The sequence below is a fragment of the Camelina sativa genome, chromosome 13 (genome assembly GCF_030686135.1).
Source record: "Camelina sativa cultivar CO46 ecotype springtype chromosome 13, ASM3068613v1".
Lineage (NCBI taxonomy): Eukaryota > Viridiplantae > Streptophyta > Magnoliopsida > Brassicales > Brassicaceae > Camelina > Camelina sativa.
This window is the reverse complement of record NC_141892.1, coordinates 2,162,041-2,184,788: the sequence shown is the minus strand read 5'-3', so window position 1 is coordinate 2,184,788 and position 22,748 is coordinate 2,162,041. Positions and strand designations below refer to the sequence as shown.

The window sequence follows — 22,748 nt, the reverse complement described above, 5'->3', positions numbered from 1 at the left end:
TAATGAAAATGTCATTTTCTATGGTTAGTAATTAAGATTGATGGACTATACATGAGATAACACAGGCAAAGGCCACATGTAATGTTCTCCTTTATGTATCCCTTGCTGTTGAGATTCAAATAATTTCATCTCTCTGTTAACATTTTTTTCTCTCGACATGTTGTTGTAATTAACAGACCGTACGTCAATTTATTCAACCATTTCATTTTCGATCTCTCTCATAGTAAGTCCAAACAAAACATTATAAAATGTAAATGACAACAAAAAGTACTGTTTAGGATAACATTAAAGAAGGATCTCAATTGTGACATATGCTTTTGCCTCTATCTGATGATTTTTTTCCTTTCATGGAACTCATGCAAGTTATATGAATCTGAACTGTGATGTTGATCACATGTATATAGACAACTCATGCACGTAACTATTGAATTTTATATGATTATTCTATTTTATAAATATTTTAACCGTATCAATAGTCATATAAATTTGACTGGATGATATAAAAAGTAGATAACTGTTCTATCAATAAAACAAAACTAATAAATACTCGCAAACATTGCTTACTTTTTATGAACTTGTATCATCATCATTAATCATACAAACTATACACCGATTACTCTAAATATATAAACCAAACTTGTGATGCTTTGCTTTTGCCTGTACTACGTGTGCTACTACTACAATCGTTTATTTTTCTTCAATATCTAGTTAATAAAGAGGAGTGGGCAACACAAGTGGTTGTTACGAAACCAACAAGAAGAAACAAGATCAGCTGTCGAAAAGAAACCACAAAATGAATTACTAATAAAATAAGAAAAAGAAAAATATAGAATGTTGGAACTTGGAAATGATGAGTTGTAAAGTGATGGCACGAAAGAAAATCATATCATTAATTCAAACATTTAAAGTAGTCAATAGAAAATACGATATCATCTTATTAATTGTGTAACCAAAATTGGTTGTATCTATCAATCAACAATGACTCTGGAAGTAAATGATCTGCCACATACTTAAATTTGCAAACAACCGAGTTTTCTCTATACTATAGCAGTCTAGCACGTTTATGGCTTCTTTGCTTTCATCATAACAATTATCATGTAGAAAAGGTTAAAAGAATGAACTGTAAAAGTAATTTAAATCGCTCCTTCCCAAAGTCTCACGTAAAGAAATGGGTGTAAAAGTACTGTCTACAAAAAAATCACAAGTTAAATTTTGAATTGAACATTTCTTGGTTTTTACATAAAGATACCACCTAGTAGTGTTTACTTGGAAAGTTTTCGAAAGTATGGAACATGTATTATATCGAGATAATCAATTTGTACATAAGGTTTCATCATGTGATTAAAATTACACAATACTAAACAATTAGATGTATATATACAACAAATAATCATAGATGGATCATGAGTTGTGTCAGAACATTGTCTTATGTCAAAATTTTTGAATTGGAACCTTCTTTTGAGGTCCCAAAACTAAAAAGCTACTACTATACTACGAAGTCTAAAAAGAACAGAGTCCATTCTTACCATTATTATTATATTTCAAAAACCACACAAAGCTAAATATTAAGAAACAGTAATATAACTCATTAATAAATTGTCTTGCAAGCACATAATGTTTCAGTGTTATGAGTTCAATGTATGAAAAGACAAATTAGGAGCTACTGTAATTTGTTTTTATTTTAATAAACTCAGTTATCAGATCCCTAATACTCGCCCTTTATTACACCAAGACACTAATATAAAAAACTCAACCTTTCACTTTCCTTATATGATTTCCTCAAAAATTAAAATACAAAAAAGAAATGATTTGTGCTTCCTCGCACTCGTGCATCTCCTACCTGTGCCATTGTTACATTGTCTCGAATAAATTAATTTTGGGCTAAATTGTTATCAAACAAAACTACACCGGCCAAAAATGTTATATGACAAAATTAAAAGGGGCCAAAAAAATATAAATAAAATTTTTAAACAATGCTGGAAGCGGAGGCACGATGGGACCAAGCGAGCCATCTCGAAATCACCGCCGTGGCTTGTCGTTGTCTCGGCTCTCCTCCCCATCTCCTCCGTCTCTCGATACTCGTTAACTCCGATACACTTCTCCCGTTGATTACATCTCTGCCACCCTCCGCCGCTGCTAACTTCTTACATTCGCTTAGTATCATCTCCGACCGTAGATACAAAAGATCCGACGGCCTCACCTCGCTCCACCTCTGATCGTCTCGATTCCCGCCGGAGATTATTATCCGGTGCTCGAATCTCTCCTGATTCGGAACCAACAGTAACCCGTCTTTTCTCTGTAACCGATCCAAACAGTTCAGGGAGACGGTTTCCGATTTCTCCTCGCCGGAGTTATTAACTTTCAAAGAGCTATCGAGCGATCTCCTAAACGGCGCCGGCTTCGCTTTGGACGACGTCGATGACGCTCTAATCTCGTTGAGTCGACGACTCGCTCGTTCGCCAGCTGACGAATGACGACCGGAGATTCGACTAATAACCGGAATAAACCGGGTTAAACCGGTACTGTTAGATTCTTCTTGTTGACGGTTAGTAGAGAAACGGAGCTCGAACCAGGAGTTACAGTCACCGATCAAGAGTATATCTTCCGGGTCGACCCGGTAACGGCAAAGCGGGCAAGTGGAGTGAGCGTCGAGCCACGTGTCAACACACTCCACGTGGAAGGCGTGTTTACACTTCGGCAGTAACCTCAGTACTTCCGTCGGTTCGAACCGAGCGAGACACACGGCGCACTCTAAACCATCCTTTTGACCGCTCAACGCACCAAACCGAAAAACCGGTAAAGACTCGATAACGGACCGGTCTATACCGGAATTTTTCCTCCCTAGTACGACTCCACCGGCGTAATACCCACTGCCTCCGTATCTAGAGACTGCGAAACGCTGCTGGTGGTTACTGTAAACGCCGTCGTTTCGTCGTTTACAGTGTTTGACGTAGAGGAGGAGCAAGAAAGTGAGAGAGAAAAACGCGGTGAGGACAGCGATGACAACGGCGATTCCGGGCATGAAAGAGGAAGTTAAGTTATGACTTGGAGGTGGAGAAGGAGGTGGAAGTGGCGACGTAGTGTTTGAGTTTGTTATGACGACAGCCGTGTGATTGTCTGCTAGTGAGACATTGAGGAAGAGTGATAGAAGAGAGAGCAGAAGTAGTAACAAGGAAGAAGACATGGCTTACAGGGGCTTCTAGTTGAAAGAGAAGGTCTTTTAGACTTTAAAATGGTTTTTTTCTTCTTCTAAAATTCTTATATTTTAATTGAGAGAAGTGCCTGAAAATAAGGGTGACACTTTTCTGAGTGTGAGAGAGATTTTAAAGGGAAAGAAAACAAAGTGAATAAAGACAAAAGAGTATTTGCATTAAAAACATGACTTCTCTTTTTTTCATCATCTTTCATGCCTTAAATTTTGATTTTATAAACTAACCAAAACATTTTTTTTTTTTTTTGTAATACAGTATTTAAAAGAAAATTGAAATTTTTAATGGAAATTAATAGGGAGAGACAAATCAATGATGATGCTATTCAATTGAACACAGGGCTAGTAGTTAGTTTAGTTACTAGGGAGGTTGGTTGGTTTCATTCATTCATGCAGTGCATTTGCATTTGCATTGCATGTGTTTCAATTAGCGACTTCTAGTTCTAATTGAGATCACAATGTCAGAGTTGTATATTAAAAAAGTTGTACCTGCAGTTTTAAATGTATTATCTCATTGAATACTGCATTTTTTTTTTTTTGAATTGTCACACTAATTATAATAACGCTTTCTTTTGATTCAAAGCATATCTAATCGGCTAGTAGCACAGAGTCGATGAGCCTCTACTATAATCAAATCATCAATGCAACCAAACAACAACAACAACAACAAGAACAAAATCATCAATGCATGTCTCTTATTTATTAGTCTTTTCTAATTAAATACTATTGACAATGATTTAAGTTTCAATAATTTATGAAAGCTTACGCACTCGTGAAGTCTTAGCCAACATGTGTTAATTTCAATTGAACCAATTCCGATATTATGTCTCTTATCTTTATCAAGTGAAATGTTAACATCCTAGCTAACTAACTAGTCATGTGTAATTTGTTTTCTCACGACACGATGCCCTGAAGGTTTAAAGAATACAGTCACATTTTTACCGTTCATACAAACCAACATTTTTTGTTTCTGCGTGTAGAATCTCAACTTTTAAGTCACACTTTCAAGCAATATGTTTTAAAAAACTCATGTTTAATTATGCCTCAAAATATTAGTTTCAAATATTTTCCTGAAAAGTCACTAGCTAAACACACTGAATAAGAAACACTTTGTTCTCATTTTGCTGTTTTGCCATTTGCTTTAGCTCTTCTTACATCCAGTACTAAAAAACAAAAAAGGATAAGATCTTTCCAAGCATAAGGAGGAAAAAAAACGGATTCTCTTTGTGACAACATATTTTGGTTAGCCAGCTTTAAGCCTTTATCAATGTTTCTCAAACGATTACTATTTATATACGTTACGGCCCATTTAAAGCAAACGTTTTTGTAATTAATTAGGGTAATCGTGGTCACCCTCCCCCACAAATTATCATCATGCCGATAGTAGTCACCTAAATATATTTGATTGGAACAATAATTACCTTCACGATTCAGTTCCCATTTATATAATCAGCTATAAAAATATGTTGACAAAAAAAAAAAAAAAGAAGCAAAAAGAAAAATCTAAACCGAATTGCAAAATCAGGACCGGACTCAACACAAACCTCTGTGAATCCTCTTAACGAAGTTAGAGTATCTCTTCATCAAGGTCCATGACGCGCATGACCAACTAAACTCGGCCCAGCCCATAACTTTAGTAAAGCCTTCCAAATCCGTACAGTGCGGTGCAAACGCAAAAAAAAAAAAATAACAGAGAGAAAGGGAGGAAAAATCGCGATCGGCTTCTCCAGCCACACACACACACACCCGTCACAGTGTTAGCCACTCAATCGCTGTCGCGTTTCCATCAGATTCCGGGTAACGTTCTTCTCCGTTTCCTAAAATCTGATTCTGCGGCTTCCCCCTTCCCGCCGGTGAGAGTTCTTTAACCATTATAGTAATTTCTTCAATTCTTCAGATTACTCGAATTAGGGTTTCTTGCAAAATTCCCTCTTTTGATTTTGAATTGGGGAGGAAGTCTCAGGTCGCATAATCAGATTTTTTTTTTTCATCTCACTGAAACACGTTTCATGTAAACGCGTCTGCGTTCTCTGTTTCAATATCATCCATAGATTCTTTTTACATCATCAGATTCTTGATCTAACAGGTCTATAAGTTAATATGATTTGTGTTCTGTTTCTTGAATTGTTCATGTTAATCTTTATGCATTGTGTGTCTCTTTGTTTGCTTTTGTAATAAGGATCTAATTGTCTTCATGTCCCACAATTATGTTTTTGTGTTCTGTTTCTTGAAATTGTTCAATTGTACGACTGTTTATATGATATGTCTCTTTGTTTCTTTCTTGTTGTTATAAGGATTAAGACATGTAACACTTATGTAATGTTCAATCGTTTTTATTGTTAGGAGTTTGGAGATAAAGAAGTGAGAAAAAAAAAATGAGGCCAAAAGCAGTGTGGGAGCCTGAATATCACAGAGTGTTTGTTGAGCTATGCGTGGAGCAAACATTGCTAGGGAATAAACCCGGGACACATTTTACGAAAGAAGGTTGGAGGAATATATTGTCATCGTTTCAGGAGAAGACAGGGGCAATGTACGATAGAATGCAGCTTAAAAACCATTGGGATACAATGGGAAGGCAGTGGAAAATATGGCGTAGACTCGTTGAAAGCAGTTATATGAGTTGGGATCCTGAGACCAACACGTTTGGTGCTAGTGATGATGACTGGGCTATCTATTTACAGGTTACATATCAAACTCAGTTGTGGCATTTTTATGCTGTTTCTTTGTGAGAGGCTAAAAAGGTGAGTGATTGTTTTTGCTGCAGGAGAATCCTGATGCTGGACAGTATAGGTTGAGTGTTCCGCCAGATCTCAAGAAGCTAGAGATTATCTTTGCGGGTAGGAATGTAGAGGTCAAGGATGAGGGAGTTTTGCTTTCGAGTGTAAAGAAGAGGCGAATAAGTTGTTACGAGGAAGAAGATGAAGATAACCAAAGCATGTGTAGTTCATCTAACCCTCAAACAAAAGGATATTGGTCTCCATCTACACATGAGCTGTTTCTTGATCTGTTGGTTCAAGAGACTTTGAAAGGGAACAGACCCGAGGCACATTTTAACAAGGAAGGTTGGAAGACGATTCTTGAGACAATTAATGATAATACCGGCCTTAGTTATACAAGAGCGCAGCTGAAAAACCACTGGGATTGTACTAGGAAGGCTTGGAAGGTTTGGTGTCAACTCGTTGGAGCTAGTAGCATGAAATGGGATCCAGAAACTCGTAGTTTCGGTGCAACAGAAGAGGACTGGCGAATCTATATTCGGGTATGATAATGCTACTTGTCTAACTTTCTTCCACTGGACTTCATTTAAAAAAAAAGCTTCTCTCTTTGGTTTATCACAGGAAAACCCAAAAGCAGGACTATTCCGCCACAAGGAAGTTCCTCATGCTGATCAACTAGCTATCATTTTCAACGGAGTTATAGAACCTGGAGAGACATACACTCCTCCTTCGCGTTTGCGCAAGAAGCTCCTCTACAATCGTTCTGATTCACCACAATGGAATGACCCAACTCCATTGTCAAAGCTGCACATAGATGAAGCAGAAACTTCCAGGCTAAATGGTGGTTACGCAGAAGATCGGATAGAAAGCGAAACCGCTCAACCGTTGGATGCCATGAAGTCAATGAGTGACGGTATGTTACAGGAAAGTCCCGTATGCGTTGAGATTGAATCGGGAAAGCTTATGTACAGCATTGGAGAATGCATTCAAAGTCTTGACGCGATGAATGAGGTGGAAGAAGGTAGTGAGCTCTACTTGTTTGCGTTGGATCTGTTTCTGAAGAGAGAGTATAGAGAGATCTTCTTAGAGCTGAAGAAGCCAAGTTTGAGAATCGCATGGTTGCAGAGACTTCACTCTGCTTCGCTTTCTGTTACTACTACAACATAGGTTAAGTTAGCTGAAAGCCATCCTTTTTGTTAATTTTGAACTCTGTTTCTGTAAGATTTTATACCCAAAAGAATCTTTCTTTATTACTTATATATATAAAACAGAAGGTAGAGATCAGGTTGATGAACCTTTGAATTTGCCAAATTCTAAGTGGTTGTATGTCATATTTTTACAATATAAACCTCCTTCAAAACTTTGTGTTCTTGTGACAAGTGTATTATTCAACATTTTGTAAGTTACTTGTAAACAAGTTTTAACCATTTTGTATAATTGTATTAGTCTGCAATGTACGCAAACTCCACTTCCCCCACAAAAGATCTAAAACCATAAACCTATAATAAAATTACCTTTCACTGACTCATTCGGAGAAGATATTCAGAATCTTGTGTACAAGTTACAGTTATGAGCTGTTTTGTTTTCTGTCAGATAAACAAACAAACCAGCAACAGGGTGATTAGTTTTATTTTCACATTAATTCAATGAAAACTTTATACTTCAATACATTTCCTGAAAATTTCCATGCACCTTACATGAGAGCAGAACAAGTTTGGAGCCACCGACAATGAAGTGTGTGAAAGGGGCTTTTGAGAGAGTTGATCACTTGATTGGAATCTTTTTAATATAAAGTAGATAAAGCGAGTGACGACAAAAAAAACTAGTAACAAAGTGGGCAAAGGAAAAACCAAAAAGTTTAGTCGCATCCAATTAGTTGATTACACCTTTCAGGTTGAAGTGCGACGCGCCAGGTAGGGGTCGAACCTACGACCTTCTGCTTAGGAAACAGACGCTCTATCCACTGAGCTACAGGCGCTTACGTAACCAATATTATCACATACATCTGAAATTAACATCATGTTCGTATTTTCTTTTAAGTGTTTTCTTTTAAGTGTTTTCTTAGATTAGTTGAGCCTTAGGCAACGCCGACGTATATCACACGTTAACTGTACGACAACTTTATGTGTTGTGGATTGATTTTGAATAATATTAGAGAAAAATTACCTAACTAAAAAAGAAAAAGAATGAATTCTAGTGGTTATCAAAATTTTGGAAGGATATGAGATGTTGGCCTGGTAAGAATTTTTTTAATTGAAGTTTATTTTTATTTTTTAATTATTTGATTCATTAATTCTGTGAAGAATCCTCTTTGAATAAAATGAAACCAAGTAGGAGAGTGGAGTGGTTTCATTGGTTACAACTTTACACACATGCACTCTCTATAATACATACCACAAATACCTACCTCCTTGTTCTTGCCCTTTGCTTCACCTCTCTCTCTCTCTCTCTTTCTGCACTTGTTCTCTTTCTACTATTTGGGTTTTGCTTGTTTTGTTTTCCTCTGACTCTGACGACCCACTTTTGCAGATTCTCAAGGATTCTTCAAAGTTTTAATCTTTTGAGTTATATTTCCAGATTCTTCAATTTATGCTAAAAACATTTCTCACTAAATCAGGTTCTTTGATTCCAACATTAAACTATTCGTTAGTTTTCCCCGTTTGATTCCTATATATCTTTAGTCTTTAGAGCATATAAAAATCTTTCAGCCTTTCACTACACCCACAAATCAAAGCTTCAAGCTACCAAAAAAATTAGAGAGAACAAAACTCATAACTACTTTATAGGTGAAACTTAAAACGATGGAGACTCTACATCCACTAATCTCGCACGTGCCAACCTCTGACCACCGGTTCGTAGTTCAAGAGATGATGTGCTTGCAAAGCTCGAGCTGGACTAAAGAAGAGAACAAGAAGTTTGAGCGAGCCCTCGCTGTATATGCTGATGATACGCCGGACCGCTGGTTTAAAGTTGCTGATATGATCCCTGGAAAGACCATATCTGATGTCATGAGGCAATACTCTAAGCTTGAAGAAGACCTCTTCGATATTGAAGCAGGACTTGTCCCAATCCCGGGTTACCGTTCTGCTCCATGTGGATTCTATGATCAGCTTGCGAGTCAGCGTGACTTTGATGCGTATCGTAAACTGCCTAATGGAGCTAGAGGATTTGATCAAGATCGTAGGAAAGGAGTCCCATGGACGGAGGAAGAACACAGGTACTTGAGCTCTGTGATCCTTGTCACACAAGTCACTCTCCTTAGTTTCTTAAGTTGCACGTCACTTCTCTGTTCTTGGTTGGTTGGTTTGCTGATGCTTTGTTTATCATTTTTTTCAATTTTTCTCTGCAGGAGATTCTTGTTAGGGCTCCTCAAGTACGGGAAAGGAGATTGGAGAAACATATCGAGGAACTTTGTGGGATCAAAAACACCGACTCAGGTTGCAAGCCATGCACAAAAGTACTACCAGAGACAGGTCTCTGGCGCCAAAGACAAACGTCGGCCTAGCATTCACGACATAACCACCGTCAATCTTCTGAACGCCAATCTCAGCCGTCCATCGTCTGATCAAGGCTGCTTCGTTTCACAACAGGCCGAGCCGAAACAAGGGTTCACCCACAGAGATAGTGCAGAGGAGAGAGTGATGTTTCTTGGCCAGAATCTTTCCTCGGTCATGTCTCCCTGCGATCCTACTACCATTAAGTTCGCCGGAGCAGATGTCTACTGTGATGGAGGTTACACAATCACAAGATCCTGAAACTCGTAGTGAGAATAATGTCGAATTTTGAAAACTGTAATTAATGCATTAATGGAAAAACTCCAGAATTATGTTTTATGGTTAAACTTACAATTATGGTTATGTTACATGATTAGATGAAAATTAATTAGTATGTGAATATGTATGTTATGTTTGTGGAATAAACATAGATTAGCTAATATATATCTAGTATGCATGCCCATGTCTTTTTGCCCAAAAGAACTAATTGGTGGGTTTATGGCTTTACTTGCAACTGTAACGGTCAGTCATTTTCTTAGATTTTTTTTTTAATATAGCACAAATTTTTTGTTAAATTTTATAAACTCGAGATGATGAAACATGTACGTTAATAAGCTGGTTCATCTTTTGATAATTTAGTTCCGAACATCTACATGATAAAACATGTATATTAAGCTTCATTCCAACTTTAATTCGGTTGAGGTTGAATATCGATTTGTATTTGGACTCTTTTGATCACGATGCGCCGTACGCATTCCAAGGTTACTTGTCTCAAAACATATAATATGAGATTCACAAGAAGATTTGTCAAGAAAATTTGATATGCGTTTTCCAATATAACAATGTATAAAATTTTCTTTTACTTTAACAAAACAATGTCTAAAAATTGATGTGAGAAAACGAATAAAAGTGAGTGTTGGATATATTGTGTGTGTGTGTATGGGTGGCAAAGCTTGACCACTAACTCGTAAACGGTATATAATTAGAAGCTGAGTCTGCAATCCACTTTCGGCACAAAGAATCACATTCTTTTCACCTATTACACCAACCCTTTGCTCCCTCAATATTGTTGTTATGTTTGTAAAAATTTAAGGGTGTCCTTAAATATATTATTATTCTTCACAAACAAATATAACAGTTTGGTACAAGTGGAACATTTGTATAAGCTCCCGGAACAAATGATTTTTTTTCTTGTCATGATTATTTTAATAAAAGAACTAGCAGAAGTGGAAGATTTTTATTTTTTTTGTATATCAGTAGACAAATTTGATAATATATATCAATGTATATATGTAATGCTTTACAACATGATTCAAGTCTTGTTCTTTCACAATATGTTTTAAAAATTTTAGAATTGTGACACCATATATCATTATCATCTCTTTTTGATATGATGTATTTAATATACAAAATGTACATGATTTTCTGTACTATATTAAAGATACATATTTTCTGAATATAAAAAAGAGAAGATATATTGAATCACTTTTTAATTTTTATTAGCTAGAGAACTTTCAGTTTTCCAATCAAAACATTTGAGAATAAAATAAAAGATATTCTGAAGTATTTTAACTTTCCGACCATGGCCAAAAAGCCTCTCACTTTTAAATCACAAACAGTACGTTACTACGTAATAATATTAAGCCATCTCCATTTATTTTATTTTTATTGAGTAAATAGTGAATAGTATATACTACTACTATATATAGTCACTTTAAGAGAATCAGAATCCTATTAATTTTTCATGCGGGAATAAAAACCCTAAGATACTAGTTTATAATAATGTAGCTAGGTCGGTTGGAGTAGATAAAATTCTACCACCACCAATGTCATTCGAATTACTGAATATATATTTATGTCGATTTGTTTTCTCGTGGCTCCATATGCAGACTGTCCATATGAGGCGTTTGGCCACCTCAATCAGAATCCCAGTTAGTCATCAACAAAGGAAGGAGTAGCAATAGAATACACATAAAAGAAGAAGACAATGTTCAAAAGAGGCAGACTTAGAAAAAGAAGCATATATAATGCGTATCATCAAAGCACCTTCTTGTTTTCGTTTCTGTCCCTTATCATCAAATATCTTTTTCACGAAGCTTACGCCATTTGTTAGCTTTACTTTTCCTTCGTCATCTTTTTCTCACTTTAATTTTTTTTGTCGTTGTTGTTGAATGTTGCTCAAGGGGCTCATCCAAAAGGTCTAGCTAGTCTCCCTTGTTGTCGTCAATGAGCTGGGTCAATCAATGGCTCTCTCTATTCAGACATTTCATATTTTTTGGTTTAATTGTATGATATATGGAGGATCGATTGAATTTGAACAACGAACAAACGAGTTCTACATTCGAATGTTGAATCTAGATGCTAAATTTGGATATACCGAAGAAACTCGGTAATTGGATAACATACGATCGTATAATTCAAGCTATTGCCGATCAGAAACTAGTAAACACTATAAATAAACCATATGCTAAATGTGATGAAGAAAAAAAAAACTCAAGAATTTCATTAGGATAAAAAGACCCTTTGTGGAGATTTCGACACATTGACGTGAAACTTTGTATCTTAAACCCCTCAAAAGAGGCCTAAAAACCTAACCAACTTGAAAGATATAATGAAAAGACTCTTTGATACATTCTGAATCAGAACAATTGAGAAATCAACACTCCGAAAGAGAGCCGATATCAAACTAAACTGGCTCGTCCCCCAGACTTGTCCCTTCTTTTGGGTGACGAGAACACACAACAGCTGCCGTCATCGCAGGCCAATGATGACCAAGTCACGAGAAAACATGATCTAGTTGGTGGCAGGTATGGCCACAGGCTTTGAGTCCTCTGCTTTTTCATGTTCCTTGTTCAGCAACTGAAACATAGCTCCCAAGATTACAATCACAATCAAAAGTTCAGGTACTTTCACATTATTGTGTGCCGTGAGAGAGAGAGAGAGAGTTAAGATCTTACCTTGTTGTTGATCAAGTTGTGTAACGCAATTACACTCCGAATGAGGGATGATAAATAGATAACGAGCATCATGTCATTTGTTTTCACTGCACATTATAAATGCAGTGAGACTAATGACGCAAAATGCTTCAAGAAAGCAGTCAAAATAATTTCAAAGTTGATAGCAGAAACTCACCTGAGAAGGCCTTGACCAACTCGTTCACATTCAGGTTAGGAAGCAAGTTGAAAACGTCCTATCGATTTTAAGAGGAATATTTCATTAGATGAGATAACCAATAGCAGAGACAGTGGCTAGAAAATTAGAAAGAGGAAAGATCACCGATTTGGACAATATCAAATAGTTTATAACCATAATTTCTAGAGCCAGAACACTTAAATGAAAATATGTAAGTTCTAACCTGCAGATGGTATAAAATCTCATGGTTTAAAGGGAGCTTTCCTTCAATTACAAGGTCAAGGTAACTCCGGATCTCCCGAAGACGTGCATCCAGTCCTTTCAAAGCAGTAAGTTTTGCTGTGACCTGGGGATCAGAATACAATATACGCTATGTAAGTCCTCGAGCAGAATCTCTTATGTTCATAATCTTGCAGGAACATCAATACAGATCCTCCAAGGGATGATTTCAGCAGACATTTCTACAGATGATAATGAAACATTCAAGTACTGTAAAGACAAGTACCTCAGTCGCCAGGGTACTGATTGTTGTGTCTTTCACATCCCTGAGCAAATGTTCCACGCCTGTACAAGAAGGAGAATGAATCAGGTAAGTGTCAAAAGACGTCTCTCCGAAGCTGTAAAAAAATATACTTTTTTAGACATCAAACCAAGGTGATCAAACCATTTTGGACATACCTATTTCCTCGACTTCATGAGCAGCAATTTCTGTAGACACATGAACAAAGACTTTCTGGCTTTTCTGAGTAGCATTCTGAAGAGACAACCAAGTGTTTAATTAGCACCTGATTAAATATAAGAATACAACTGTATAACATGGACAAGATTCGGAAGGGTTTGTATCTTACCTCCTTGACTTCCTCCACTGCATAGTATGCTTTTGTGGGGATTCCAAGTTCTTTAGGCTGGACATCAATAATGACCAACACTGGATTTGGAACATAGCTGCAGAATCAGAAGCAAAACGAAACGTAATGAAACAGAAGCCACAAAAAAAGTGAGAAAGAAGAACGGATTTCTGCCTAAAATAAGGCTTTTAAGAACCAGCATATCCTCAATCCATCTCACATGTTAACAGAACATAACATAAAGGCCAGTAAAATTGCTACTTGAATGATTAAGCTGGATACTTACCCGTTGAACAACGCGTGAACGTCCAAATCATTCTCTCGAAGTTTAGGGCCTGTGCTGTACCAACCTACAACATGCTCCTTGGCTGAAAAACAAATAACTTTTGTTAAAAAGCAAGCCTGGTTTCTACATTATAAAATATGGTCTAAGCATCAATTTCCTGAGAAAATACCATTAATTCTCTTGAACATGTGGAACATCGACTCATGGTAGTTGTGATCAAGAAACCAGATACTTGGGTCTTTGTCATCCTCCTCGAAGGGCACTACAAATCAAAAATTTCAAATGTTAAACGAGTCATAGACTCATATATATATATATGCAACAGAGTCCAAAGGACTAAACCCACTTTTGCAAACTATAATGCAAGTAAAACCTCCAACAAATCAACCTAAAAATTGTCTCTTCTCTTCAATTGAAGTAAATATTGGAAATTCCAAAACATACGAGTAGTCACTGAGAGATCTATTGAATCCAAAACCCTAGCGAGAACAGACTTTACTGAAGTAAATCAAATTTAAAAAGTGCTCAATTCCGGAACAGAACTTTACAAAACAGCTACAAAAACCCTAAATTGCTGTTATTATATACATCTCGCTAGAACCCAGATATGAAAAACCCTTATAACATGAACAAAGGCACCGAATTCAAGTATACCAAGGACTCCATCAGAATCTGAGATCTGAGATCGAAGAGAACCAGAGGAAAAGTTTAAAAAATTAAGGCTAACCTGCGTAGCTGTTGGTGACATCAACGACACCACGGGAGCTGCTCCCGAGGAGAACACCGACTACACGCTTGCGCGAGTCCTTAGCGACGCGATTGTAATGGTCGACGATACTAAGCAAGACGAGTGGATGAACAACCACTTTCTCGATCGTCCTTGCTGATATCTGTTGCGTCTTAATCACATCCATTGTTGGGATTAGAAATCAAACCTTCTCTCTCGCCTTTAAGTAATCTGAATTTCTACGGAGAAGGTTTTGAAAAGAGTGAACTTTTCCGATCTGGTTTCTTTTTTTTTTTTTTCCTCCGACGGAGCTGCTTTGAGAGTTTGCTTCTTCTCCAGGAAAAATAAAACCTCTCTAACACAAATTTGCCTTTTAATTTCTCCACTTATTTTAGATATATAATGGGCCTATGTTTTGTTAAGCCCAATATGAAGGGCCTGTGGTGAACCCATTTATCGACCCATCAGCTGATTAGTATTAGGACTTTCTTTTAATTATTTTTATTCCAACGAGTGTGAATATATGAATTCTAGAGGAGAAAATAAACTAAAGTTGTGGATACTTTCAAGAAAAGGGTAAATGTGCTACAAAACAGTATCATCACTGCCATTGTTGGTGTCTTTTTCTTCTCTTTTGCACTTATCCAAATGTTACTATATAACGTAAATTGTAAATATATTCTCATTTTATGGGAGGGCCAAAGTAACAATGAAGAGAGTAAGGTAAAGAAAACGAATGTAACAAAAATATAATTAACCACTAGAAGGGGCAAATAATTTGTTACAAGTAGAAGTTGCCCTATTATGATCCCATGATAGGAGTATAGGACAGTCATAATTTGACTACAACTCTATCTTTAAGTTCTATACCAGCCTAATGAAACTGATCGATCATGTCAATTTCAGTTCTAAACATATAGTTCCAAAATCTTTCTCAAAAAAAAAAAAAAAAACATATAGTTCCAAAATAGGGTCTAATTAATTATCTCATGCATATAAAGACCAAAATCTATAGGTAGCTAGTTCTAAACTAATTGTGATCTCATGCCTTTATTTTATTTTCCCCATCCACTAGAGTCGTTAATATCAAAAGCAATCGATTTCATAGAAAGCTTAATCGGAGATCCAACGGCGGGTGTTCCATCTCAGCTCCACATGTTGAGTATGTGGAAAACGCCGTCGTATAGGCTTGCTCTCGTGTGTATACGCTGTGGCTCCCAGCAGTAACGTTTGCTCTCTCAACCTTCGTTAATGGGAAAAGTTGCAACGTCTGTGTCACTTTCTCTTCTTCTTCGTCACAAACTTCAAAAATATCTACAAGAAAAAAAAACGAAAACATATTATTAGTCTTTTTAATGTAAAATGAGATAATTTACATATATAGAAAGATACAATATCTTTATTATAACCTTTACGTTGTGGTTGATGAAGACGTGGTCTGTATCGATGAGGACTAGCAGAGAGATCTTTGTATTGACGATGATCAAAATCAACGGAGGAGATTTTGCGGTGCTTTTGTCTCTCCCTAGCTTTATGGTTTTGGAACCAATAGAACACGTTCTTGCTCTCGATCTTACCGTAGAAACTCAGCTCCGTAGAGATCTTCTGAATCTGATCGGTGCTCGGTGTTCGCAGCCCCGCCTTGAACAGATCCGTCAGAAGCTTCACTTGCTCCACCGTAGGATTCCACCGTCCACACTTCGTCCCTGTTCCTCCTCCGTTAGTGCTATGACCTAGTCCTCTAGCTTTGATGGGAAATCCAGGAGACATTATTAAATTAAAGAACAGAGTTCTTAAAATGTTTGCGTTTTAGGGTTTTGAATATGTTTATATGTTATGAGGTGTGATGTGAATGGACCAGCTGGTGTTCGAATATATAGATATGATTAGATGGTGTGTCTTTTTAAAATTTTTTGTTGATATTATTATAATCCAAAAAGGAAATATTGAGGGGAATAGATTAAGTAAGTCTGTCTGTGTTTTGAGTTTTGTGTCGTTTAATTAGTGTTGTGTAGGATACAGGTAGAAGAAATCAAACAGAATCAGTGCGTTGTTTATTACGAAATGCATGCTTTTGTTTTTGGGATTTGTGAGAGACTGATTTTTTTACTGCAGTTTGATCGTTTATTTATCCTACGTAGTTAGGGTTATGTACTACGTATAATATATACGTAATTTTCTGATTTTATTAGTGTATAGTGTATACTGACTAATTTGGTTATTGATTAGGGACTAAATGTGGGATGTTGAAACCTGTGGGGTTGCAAATTTAAGCTAGAGAACATACTAGCGCGTGTGATCAGTTATCGTACAATAATTCTAAAATTAGCCGCAAAAATTAATATAATGATTGTGTATTGTGTGAACATATTGAAAGGTTCATGAATTAACGGGAAATTTTCCACAAAAGCTGTGACTTGATAAAGTAGTTTGGTCGGCAATGGTGATTAGAAAATTGAGTAGAATCCTTACAAAAATTAACATTTACAATAGTTTAAAACAAGTTAAAACCAAATAAGCATGCATGTTCCATCTTAACAGTGTTTTCAATTAACATGACGGTTGTAGCGACTGTGAAATTTTTTATTTAAGAATTAAGATGTGTCTTGGCATAGCGAATTAGCGATGTATGTTGTTGTGAATATTGTGAACGTGAGGTAAATTAGTGGTGATGATTTTGAGGAGGAAGACATGTTACACGAGACGCTAAGCGAAGACTAAAGATCCAAAGAATAAAATGACAATTAGAATAAACCAAACATTGTTTTTATAAACAAGAGTCGCTCTGCTACACAACATACTGATACGTACAAAACGTTATATATTCACACTTCACAAATTTAATTGAAAGTTTAAAGAAACATAAAAGGAGAAGATCGATTCGGCCTCAAAGTCAAAGTTCACGTTGGTGTTTGCTACTTGGACTCATCCATAGATTAAGTATAGTCACTGTTTTAATTTTATAATCACTTACACAATATATTAATTTTTATAAAAATTACGTGTTTTCTCTAATTTGAAAAAGAGATTCGTTTAGACCATATTTAATCAACAACATGTTGGTTTTAGAAAGAAAAAACATTTTTTGGCTATATGATTCAAACTTTTACATTAAAAGACTGATTTTACAAACTTTAAATATGATTTTATACTTAATAAAATGTCAAAAAGTATATATTTTAGGACGTTTGAAAACGTTGGACGATGCATGATTCATATATTGGTTATATATAGGTAGGTATATCCGTATATGTTGCATCAAAATATTTTTTTTTCTTATAACTTTGGAGCATATATATTAAAATTATCTGATTAAGTGATTATATATTAAAAAAAAAAGAACATATGTGTGTGTTCTCATCCTAGTCAAAAAAGTGGAAGGTGGTCTCACATTGTAATGCCCACTTACCTGCAATTCCCAATGATGTTACATGCACCATTAATTTAATACACAGATTAATCAATTACTAAAGTAATATTTGTAGTTTTTCTATTGAGATTATATACTACTGAATAAAATTTATGAGGAATAAAGCTTCATGCGACATAAGTTTTGGCTACTAGTTCTTGGCAACGGGTTTTTCAGCTCTAACTCCTAGGTCAATGTCGTTTATCCGATCATCAAAAGAAAAAAAAACCAAATCTTAACTAAAAGAAAATAAATACTACAACATGGCATGCAAATAGTCTTATTAATTTTTGTTTCATATTACTATTACTATTTTTCTTTTCTTCCGAAAGACAAATTACTATCACTAAGTTAACATCATGCGTTGTCAAAAGTCAAACTACTTTCAGATTTTTTTTAAAAACAATTAAAATGTCTATCCTGAATGACATTGTTCAGATTGCGTAAGTTCGTTTTACGATTCCAATTGAATAATACACGTTATATACTTATATTGAATTGGGGGGGGGGGGGGGGAATTGTTGTTAAGTGAGAGAATCTCTACATGCACTCAAGATAAAACGATTGGTAAAGTGAGAGAATCAATACGAATTGTTGTTATTCAATAAAATGATAGATTAATCAATGATACAAATTCACGTATTACTATTTGCTCTATGTTAAAAATTTAAAATAAAAATAAAAATGAAAACTCGGGAAACAAGGGCATGAAATTGTGGCACGCTTAAAATGTTACTAGACTCCTACGGCTCACGAAGCTTGGGAAAGCTTTCTTTTTGGATCTCACTGCTTCCACGTTTGTCGCTGATCCATCCAACATCAACCCCAAAACTTTAAAATTTCCCATTCACTTACAACTTTTCATTCTCATACATAACATTTTTATAAAAACCTCTTGGTACGCCGGTCACTAAAAATACTTTTGTAAGAAACTAGAAATGGAAATTATACATAATCTGCATTACCATCAACATCACCTAAACAGTAAAACCCTTCAAAATCTACCTCAAAATTTAGTTTATCAGAATTTGAACTATATTGGATCCATTTATTACTTATGACTTATTAACTCTTTACTTTCATTATTCAAAGCTACAAACGAGTGTAGAACTATTTGAGAGACGATCAGTGAAACTAGGTTTTAGTTTTATAAACTTAAGAAGAAACGTTATTTCTCACACATCGGTAGTCAACTTGGTTACACAGCCCTCTACAGTTTCCATCTTAGAAAAGTAAGTGTAGAGGTCCTCTGGGGGGAAAAAATGTAACAAAACTGTTTCATTGGTAACATAGTCCTACAAATTAAGTTAAAATTTACACCACTAAACTCTAATCAAAATACTCAACATTTGACAAGGATATGTAATAAAATTCTATAAAAAAAAAAACCCAAGCAACTAAAAAGAAGAAACCTTTCCCAAACTAAAAAGACTGGTATAATAATGATAGATTAATCGTCTGATGTATTTATACAACACACATTTCGGTTGCCATATATTAAAACGGGACACGGTTCAGTAAGAAAAAACAACAAGATGTTCGATGTCAAAACATAATAGTGTCACGTAGTTTTTTTATTCAATTTCTTCTTCGGTTGATAAAATCTTTCGTTAATCTGAAAACGGAGCTCACCACCATCTGCCGAAATTAATCATTTTTTTTTCCGGTGATTTTGATCCAATTCTGATCCTCCGATGGGTTCGACGTTTAGGGATCGTACGGCGGAGTTTTATTCACTGTACCAAACGTTGAAGAAGATCGGAGCGATCCCGTCCGTTCATCAAAATGAAGATGATCCGGCATCATCCAAACAATCACCTCCGGGATCTTCAAGATCCGAATTCAATAAAAAGGCTTCCCGTATCGGCTTAGGTATCCATGAATTGTCGCAGAAGATCTCGAGGCTCGCTAAATGTACGGTTCGGACTCAGATTTATTCTCGTCATCTTCAATTGTAAATCCCGCTGGAATCATGATTTTGTTATGTATTTGATAGAGAATAGTTCCATGATGCTTGCTCTAGAATTCATTTCTATGTGTTTTCATGATCTTTAGACAATGCTAAAGACAATGCAGTGATTGCAATTTGAATACAGCCTTTATGAGTTTGTTTGTTTTTTTTTTTTTTTTTCCTGCAACTGTTTTGATGAATTGCAGTGACAAACCAATCGTCTATTTTCAATGACCGGACTGTGGAAATACAAGAGTTAACTGTGTTGATCAGGAACGATATCACGGGGATTAACATGGCTCTCTCTGATCTGGAAACCCTTAAGAACATGGAGATTGCTGATGGGAACTATTCACAGGACAAAGTTGGCCACTACACTGCTGTTTGTGATGACTTGAAAACCAGGCTTATGGGAGCTACTAAGCAATTTCAAGATGTTCTAACTACCAGATCAGAGGTTGGTATTTGTTGATTTGCATCTGCCTTTTATCCTACAATGGACAGTGTCTTAAATGAGAAAATGTCTTTGTCTTCCTGCAGAACATGAAGGCTCATGAAAACCGAAAACAACTCTTTTCCACAAAAAATGCCGTAGATAGTCCTCCTCAGACTAATGCAAAGTCTGTACCTGAGCCTCCTCCTTGGTCAACTTCATCAAATCCTTCTGGGAATTTACAGCAACCACTGTGAGTTTTGTTCAAAAACTACTTCATAAGTAACAAAATTTACTCTCTTCTAAGTATGTTTTCTCTCCTGTAACCGACCTGATTGCCGCCATTAACTAGTGGAGCTCCTTCAGGTAGCCAGCTCAGGTATGTCTTAATTCCCCATAACTTGCAACTTTTGATTGTGTTTGTGTTTCACTACGGTTTAAGGTCAAAATCATGTATAAAAACATATGGTAGTTTTGTTCGTGGCATACTAAAACAGACGTAGATCCGCGATCGAAAATGCTCCTTCGCAGCAAATGGAGATGTCCATGTTACAGCAAACAGTCCCAAGGCAGGAGAATTATAGCCAAAGCCGAGCGGTTGCACTTCACAGTGTTGAATCAACAATAACAGAGCTCAGTGGAATATTCACACATCTAGCTACAATGGTCACACAACAAGGAGAGCTAGCAATCAGGTTCTTTAACGTTTTTCTTAGTTCTTACCCAGGCCACAACTCAACATGTTCCAAGTTGCAGGGAACAGCATCTAACACATGTTATTTTTTATGGAACAGAATCGATGACAATATGGATGAATCGTTAGTTAATGTAGAGGGAGCACGCAGCGCTCTTCTGCAGCACCTCACTCGAATTTCGTCAAATAGATGGCTCATGATGAAGATCTTTGCTGTTATCATCTTGTTCCTCATTGTTTTTCTCTTTTTTGTGGCTTGAAACAATACCATTTATCTCTTTGTTCCTGGTGTATCAAAATCCAGAGCTGAAAAATTCGACTATACACATATGTTAAGCTTGTAGGGCTCCGTTTTTTTGTGTGTGTGGATAGTGGAGTGTCAAAAAGTTTCAATTTTTTTTGGAAAGATTCAGTTGTATATTAACAGGAAACTTCTCATGTCATAGCATTTAACTTTTGCTACACTACTCATGGAAAAATTCAAAGCAAAAGAGAAGTATTATTCAGAATAAGAATTAATCACACACAATATGTCTCATACTAAACATCATAAGGAGCACAGTAATCAATGTATATGAGGCTGGGACTTAGAAATCAAACTCTCTGAAGCAAATGCTCAGAAGTTAGTAAGTACCATATCTATGTCTCGGAACAATCCAAGCAAGTCTCTTGGAGTTTTGAGTATACTAACTTGGTGCTTTAGTCTCTCTCTCTCTCTGACCTGAAAGGCTTACGCAGCAGCTGAATCAAACCTCCTCATCATGTCGCAGTGTGGCGTTTCGCGTACAAACCCCCATTGTTGTCTCTGAAGCTCATGTCGACAATTCTGACCAAGTATAGACAAGTAATCTCTATCAACCTGCTCCTCAACCCTCTGTCTCTCGGGACTATTTATCGGATACTCCTGCTCGAACTTGGCTGATCCGACAAAGTAATTGACGCCCCTATGAGTGGTGAACTTGTGCTCGTAGTTATACGACGGAGAGAGTGAGTAAATTGGTTGAGAAGAAGGCAAAAAGTTGAGTAGTAGTATGAACACAACAGGAAGCAACTGAAGAAGTACACGAGGATTGAATCCTGTATCAGAACCTTGGTTAGCTGTTCTAGTTGTCCCTGCACCAAAATTAAATGATCTGAATTGAGTAGTAGTGGCGTGATTCATTCCACCACCAAAGAAGCTTCTGAAAATCTCATCAGCATCAAACTCATCATCGTAGAAACCGTTGTTTCTTCTAGCAGCTCGGCGTGGTTGATAAGAAGGCTCGTCTGAACCACTGACGTCGTACTTACGCCTAGTGTCTTCGTTGCTTAGGCATTGAAACGCCTTAGAGACTGATTTAAAAGCTTCTTCAGAACCAGGAGCCTTGTTCTTATCGGGATGAACTTTCAACGAGAGTTTCCGATACGATTTCCTCAAATCCTCCACTGAACATGTGTTCCCCAATCCAAGAATCTCATAGTAATCCTTCTTCGATTTTATCTCCCTCACGATCGCTCGTTGTTCTTCCGTGAAAGACGATGATGACGATCCCGCGGTCGATGACGAAGAAGATCCACGTTGACGAAGAGAAGGTCGATCCGACGGCGGCTTTGATGACTCGTTGGCGGCAGATCCAGGCGAATCATCCTCCTCCGCCGCCGCTGGTTCTTCCGATTGCTTGTTCAGATCCGAAACAAGAACATCGATCGGGAGAGACGGATCAAGACGACGAGCTTTCTCAAGAAACTTCAAAGCGCGAGATCGATCTCCTGATTCCATCGCATCCTTGCCGATTTTGAGGCATTTCAACGCGTCGTCTTTGTTACCATCCATTGATTCAACGGGGAAAGCAATATTTCCCGACGAGGA

General features: G+C 36.6%; 5 protein-coding genes, 1 non-coding gene and 2 pseudogenes across 12 annotated transcripts; 3 read left to right on the top strand and 5 right to left on the bottom strand.

Moving 5' to 3' along the window:
* Positions 1-1,741: 1,741 nt before the first annotated feature.
* On the bottom strand, positions 1,742-3,371 carry LOC104734586 (RING-H2 finger protein ATL43 pseudogene; annotated as a pseudogene). Its single transcript, XR_015577812.1, has one exon. The product of XR_015577812.1 is annotated as an RING-H2 finger protein ATL43 pseudogene (transcript).
* A 1,448-nt stretch (positions 3,372-4,819) lies between these two features.
* Positions 4,820-7,285, top strand: LOC104734585 (L10-interacting MYB domain-containing protein). Of its 2 annotated transcripts, none has more exons than XM_010454185.3 (4): positions 4,820-5,061; positions 5,552-5,889; positions 5,973-6,467; positions 6,547-7,285. In XM_010454185.3, exons 2-4 carry the CDS (start codon positions 5,584-5,586, stop codon positions 7,090-7,092), a joined length of 1,347 nt encoding a protein of 448 aa, XP_010452487.1. In that variant the 5' UTR covers positions 4,820-5,061; positions 5,552-5,583; the 3' UTR covers positions 7,093-7,285. The 2 variants fall into 2 exon arrangements, with proteins under 2 accessions (XP_010452487.1, XP_087337094.1); XM_087480968.1 differs by having other exon boundaries at positions 4,893-5,005.
* A 545-nt stretch (positions 7,286-7,830) lies between these two features.
* TRNAR-CCU (transfer RNA arginine (anticodon CCU)) lies at positions 7,831-7,903 on the bottom strand. Its single transcript has one exon. It is a non-coding gene; the product is annotated as a tRNA-Arg (tRNA).
* A 350-nt stretch (positions 7,904-8,253) lies between these two features.
* Positions 8,254-9,859, top strand: LOC104734584 (transcription factor DIVARICATA). Its single transcript, XM_010454183.3, has 2 exons — positions 8,254-9,142; positions 9,275-9,859. The coding sequence occupies exons 1-2, from the start codon at positions 8,727-8,729 to the stop codon at positions 9,678-9,680; spliced, it is 822 nt and encodes a 273-aa protein (XP_010452485.1). The 5' UTR covers positions 8,254-8,726; the 3' UTR covers positions 9,681-9,859.
* Positions 9,860-11,896: 2,037 nt separating this feature from the next.
* Positions 11,897-14,783, bottom strand: LOC104737855 (26S proteasome non-ATPase regulatory subunit 7 homolog A). 2 transcript variants are annotated; one of them, XM_087480969.1, is made up of 10 exons: positions 14,413-14,783; positions 13,855-13,947; positions 13,686-13,767; positions 13,400-13,496; positions 13,230-13,305; positions 13,057-13,115; positions 12,775-12,897; positions 12,552-12,609; positions 12,377-12,462; positions 11,897-12,278 (listed from the first exon to the last, which is right to left on the bottom strand). In XM_087480969.1, exons 1-10 carry the CDS (start codon positions 14,597-14,599, stop codon positions 12,213-12,215), a joined length of 927 nt encoding a protein of 308 aa, XP_087337095.1. In that variant the 5' UTR covers positions 14,600-14,783; the 3' UTR covers positions 11,897-12,212. The 2 variants fall into 2 exon arrangements, 1 of the variants encoding a protein (XP_087337095.1); XR_015577814.1 differs by lacking the exon at positions 12,552-12,609 and having other exon boundaries at positions 12,377-12,486; positions 12,749-12,897.
* A 366-nt stretch (positions 14,784-15,149) lies between these two features.
* On the bottom strand, positions 15,150-16,253 carry LOC104734583 (WUSCHEL-related homeobox 7-like). Its single transcript, XM_010454182.3, has 2 exons — positions 15,822-16,253; positions 15,150-15,726 (listed from the first exon to the last, which is right to left on the bottom strand). Exons 1-2 carry the CDS (start codon positions 16,180-16,182, stop codon positions 15,515-15,517), a joined length of 573 nt encoding a protein of 190 aa, XP_010452484.1. The 5' UTR covers positions 16,183-16,253; the 3' UTR covers positions 15,150-15,514.
* Positions 16,254-19,330: 3,077 nt separating this feature from the next.
* LOC104734580 (syntaxin-31) lies at positions 19,331-21,305 on the top strand. 3 transcript variants are annotated; one of them, XM_010454180.3, is made up of 6 exons: positions 19,331-19,735; positions 19,979-20,229; positions 20,313-20,458; positions 20,558-20,584; positions 20,703-20,900; positions 21,000-21,305. In XM_010454180.3, the coding sequence occupies exons 1-6, from the start codon at positions 19,516-19,518 to the stop codon at positions 21,157-21,159; spliced, it is 1,002 nt and encodes a 333-aa protein (XP_010452482.1). In that variant the 5' UTR covers positions 19,331-19,515; the 3' UTR covers positions 21,160-21,305. The 3 variants fall into 3 exon arrangements, 2 of the variants coding, with proteins under 2 accessions (XP_010452482.1, XP_087337918.1); XR_015578275.1 differs by having other exon boundaries at positions 19,419-19,735; positions 20,678-20,900; XM_087481792.1 differs by having other exon boundaries at positions 19,431-19,735; positions 20,046-20,229.
* A 73-nt stretch (positions 21,306-21,378) lies between these two features.
* Positions 21,379-22,712, bottom strand: LOC104734579 (chaperone protein dnaJ 49 pseudogene; annotated as a pseudogene). The gene has a single exon (XR_015578274.1). The product of XR_015578274.1 is annotated as a chaperone protein dnaJ 49 pseudogene (transcript).
* Positions 22,713-22,748: the final 36 nt, after the last annotated feature.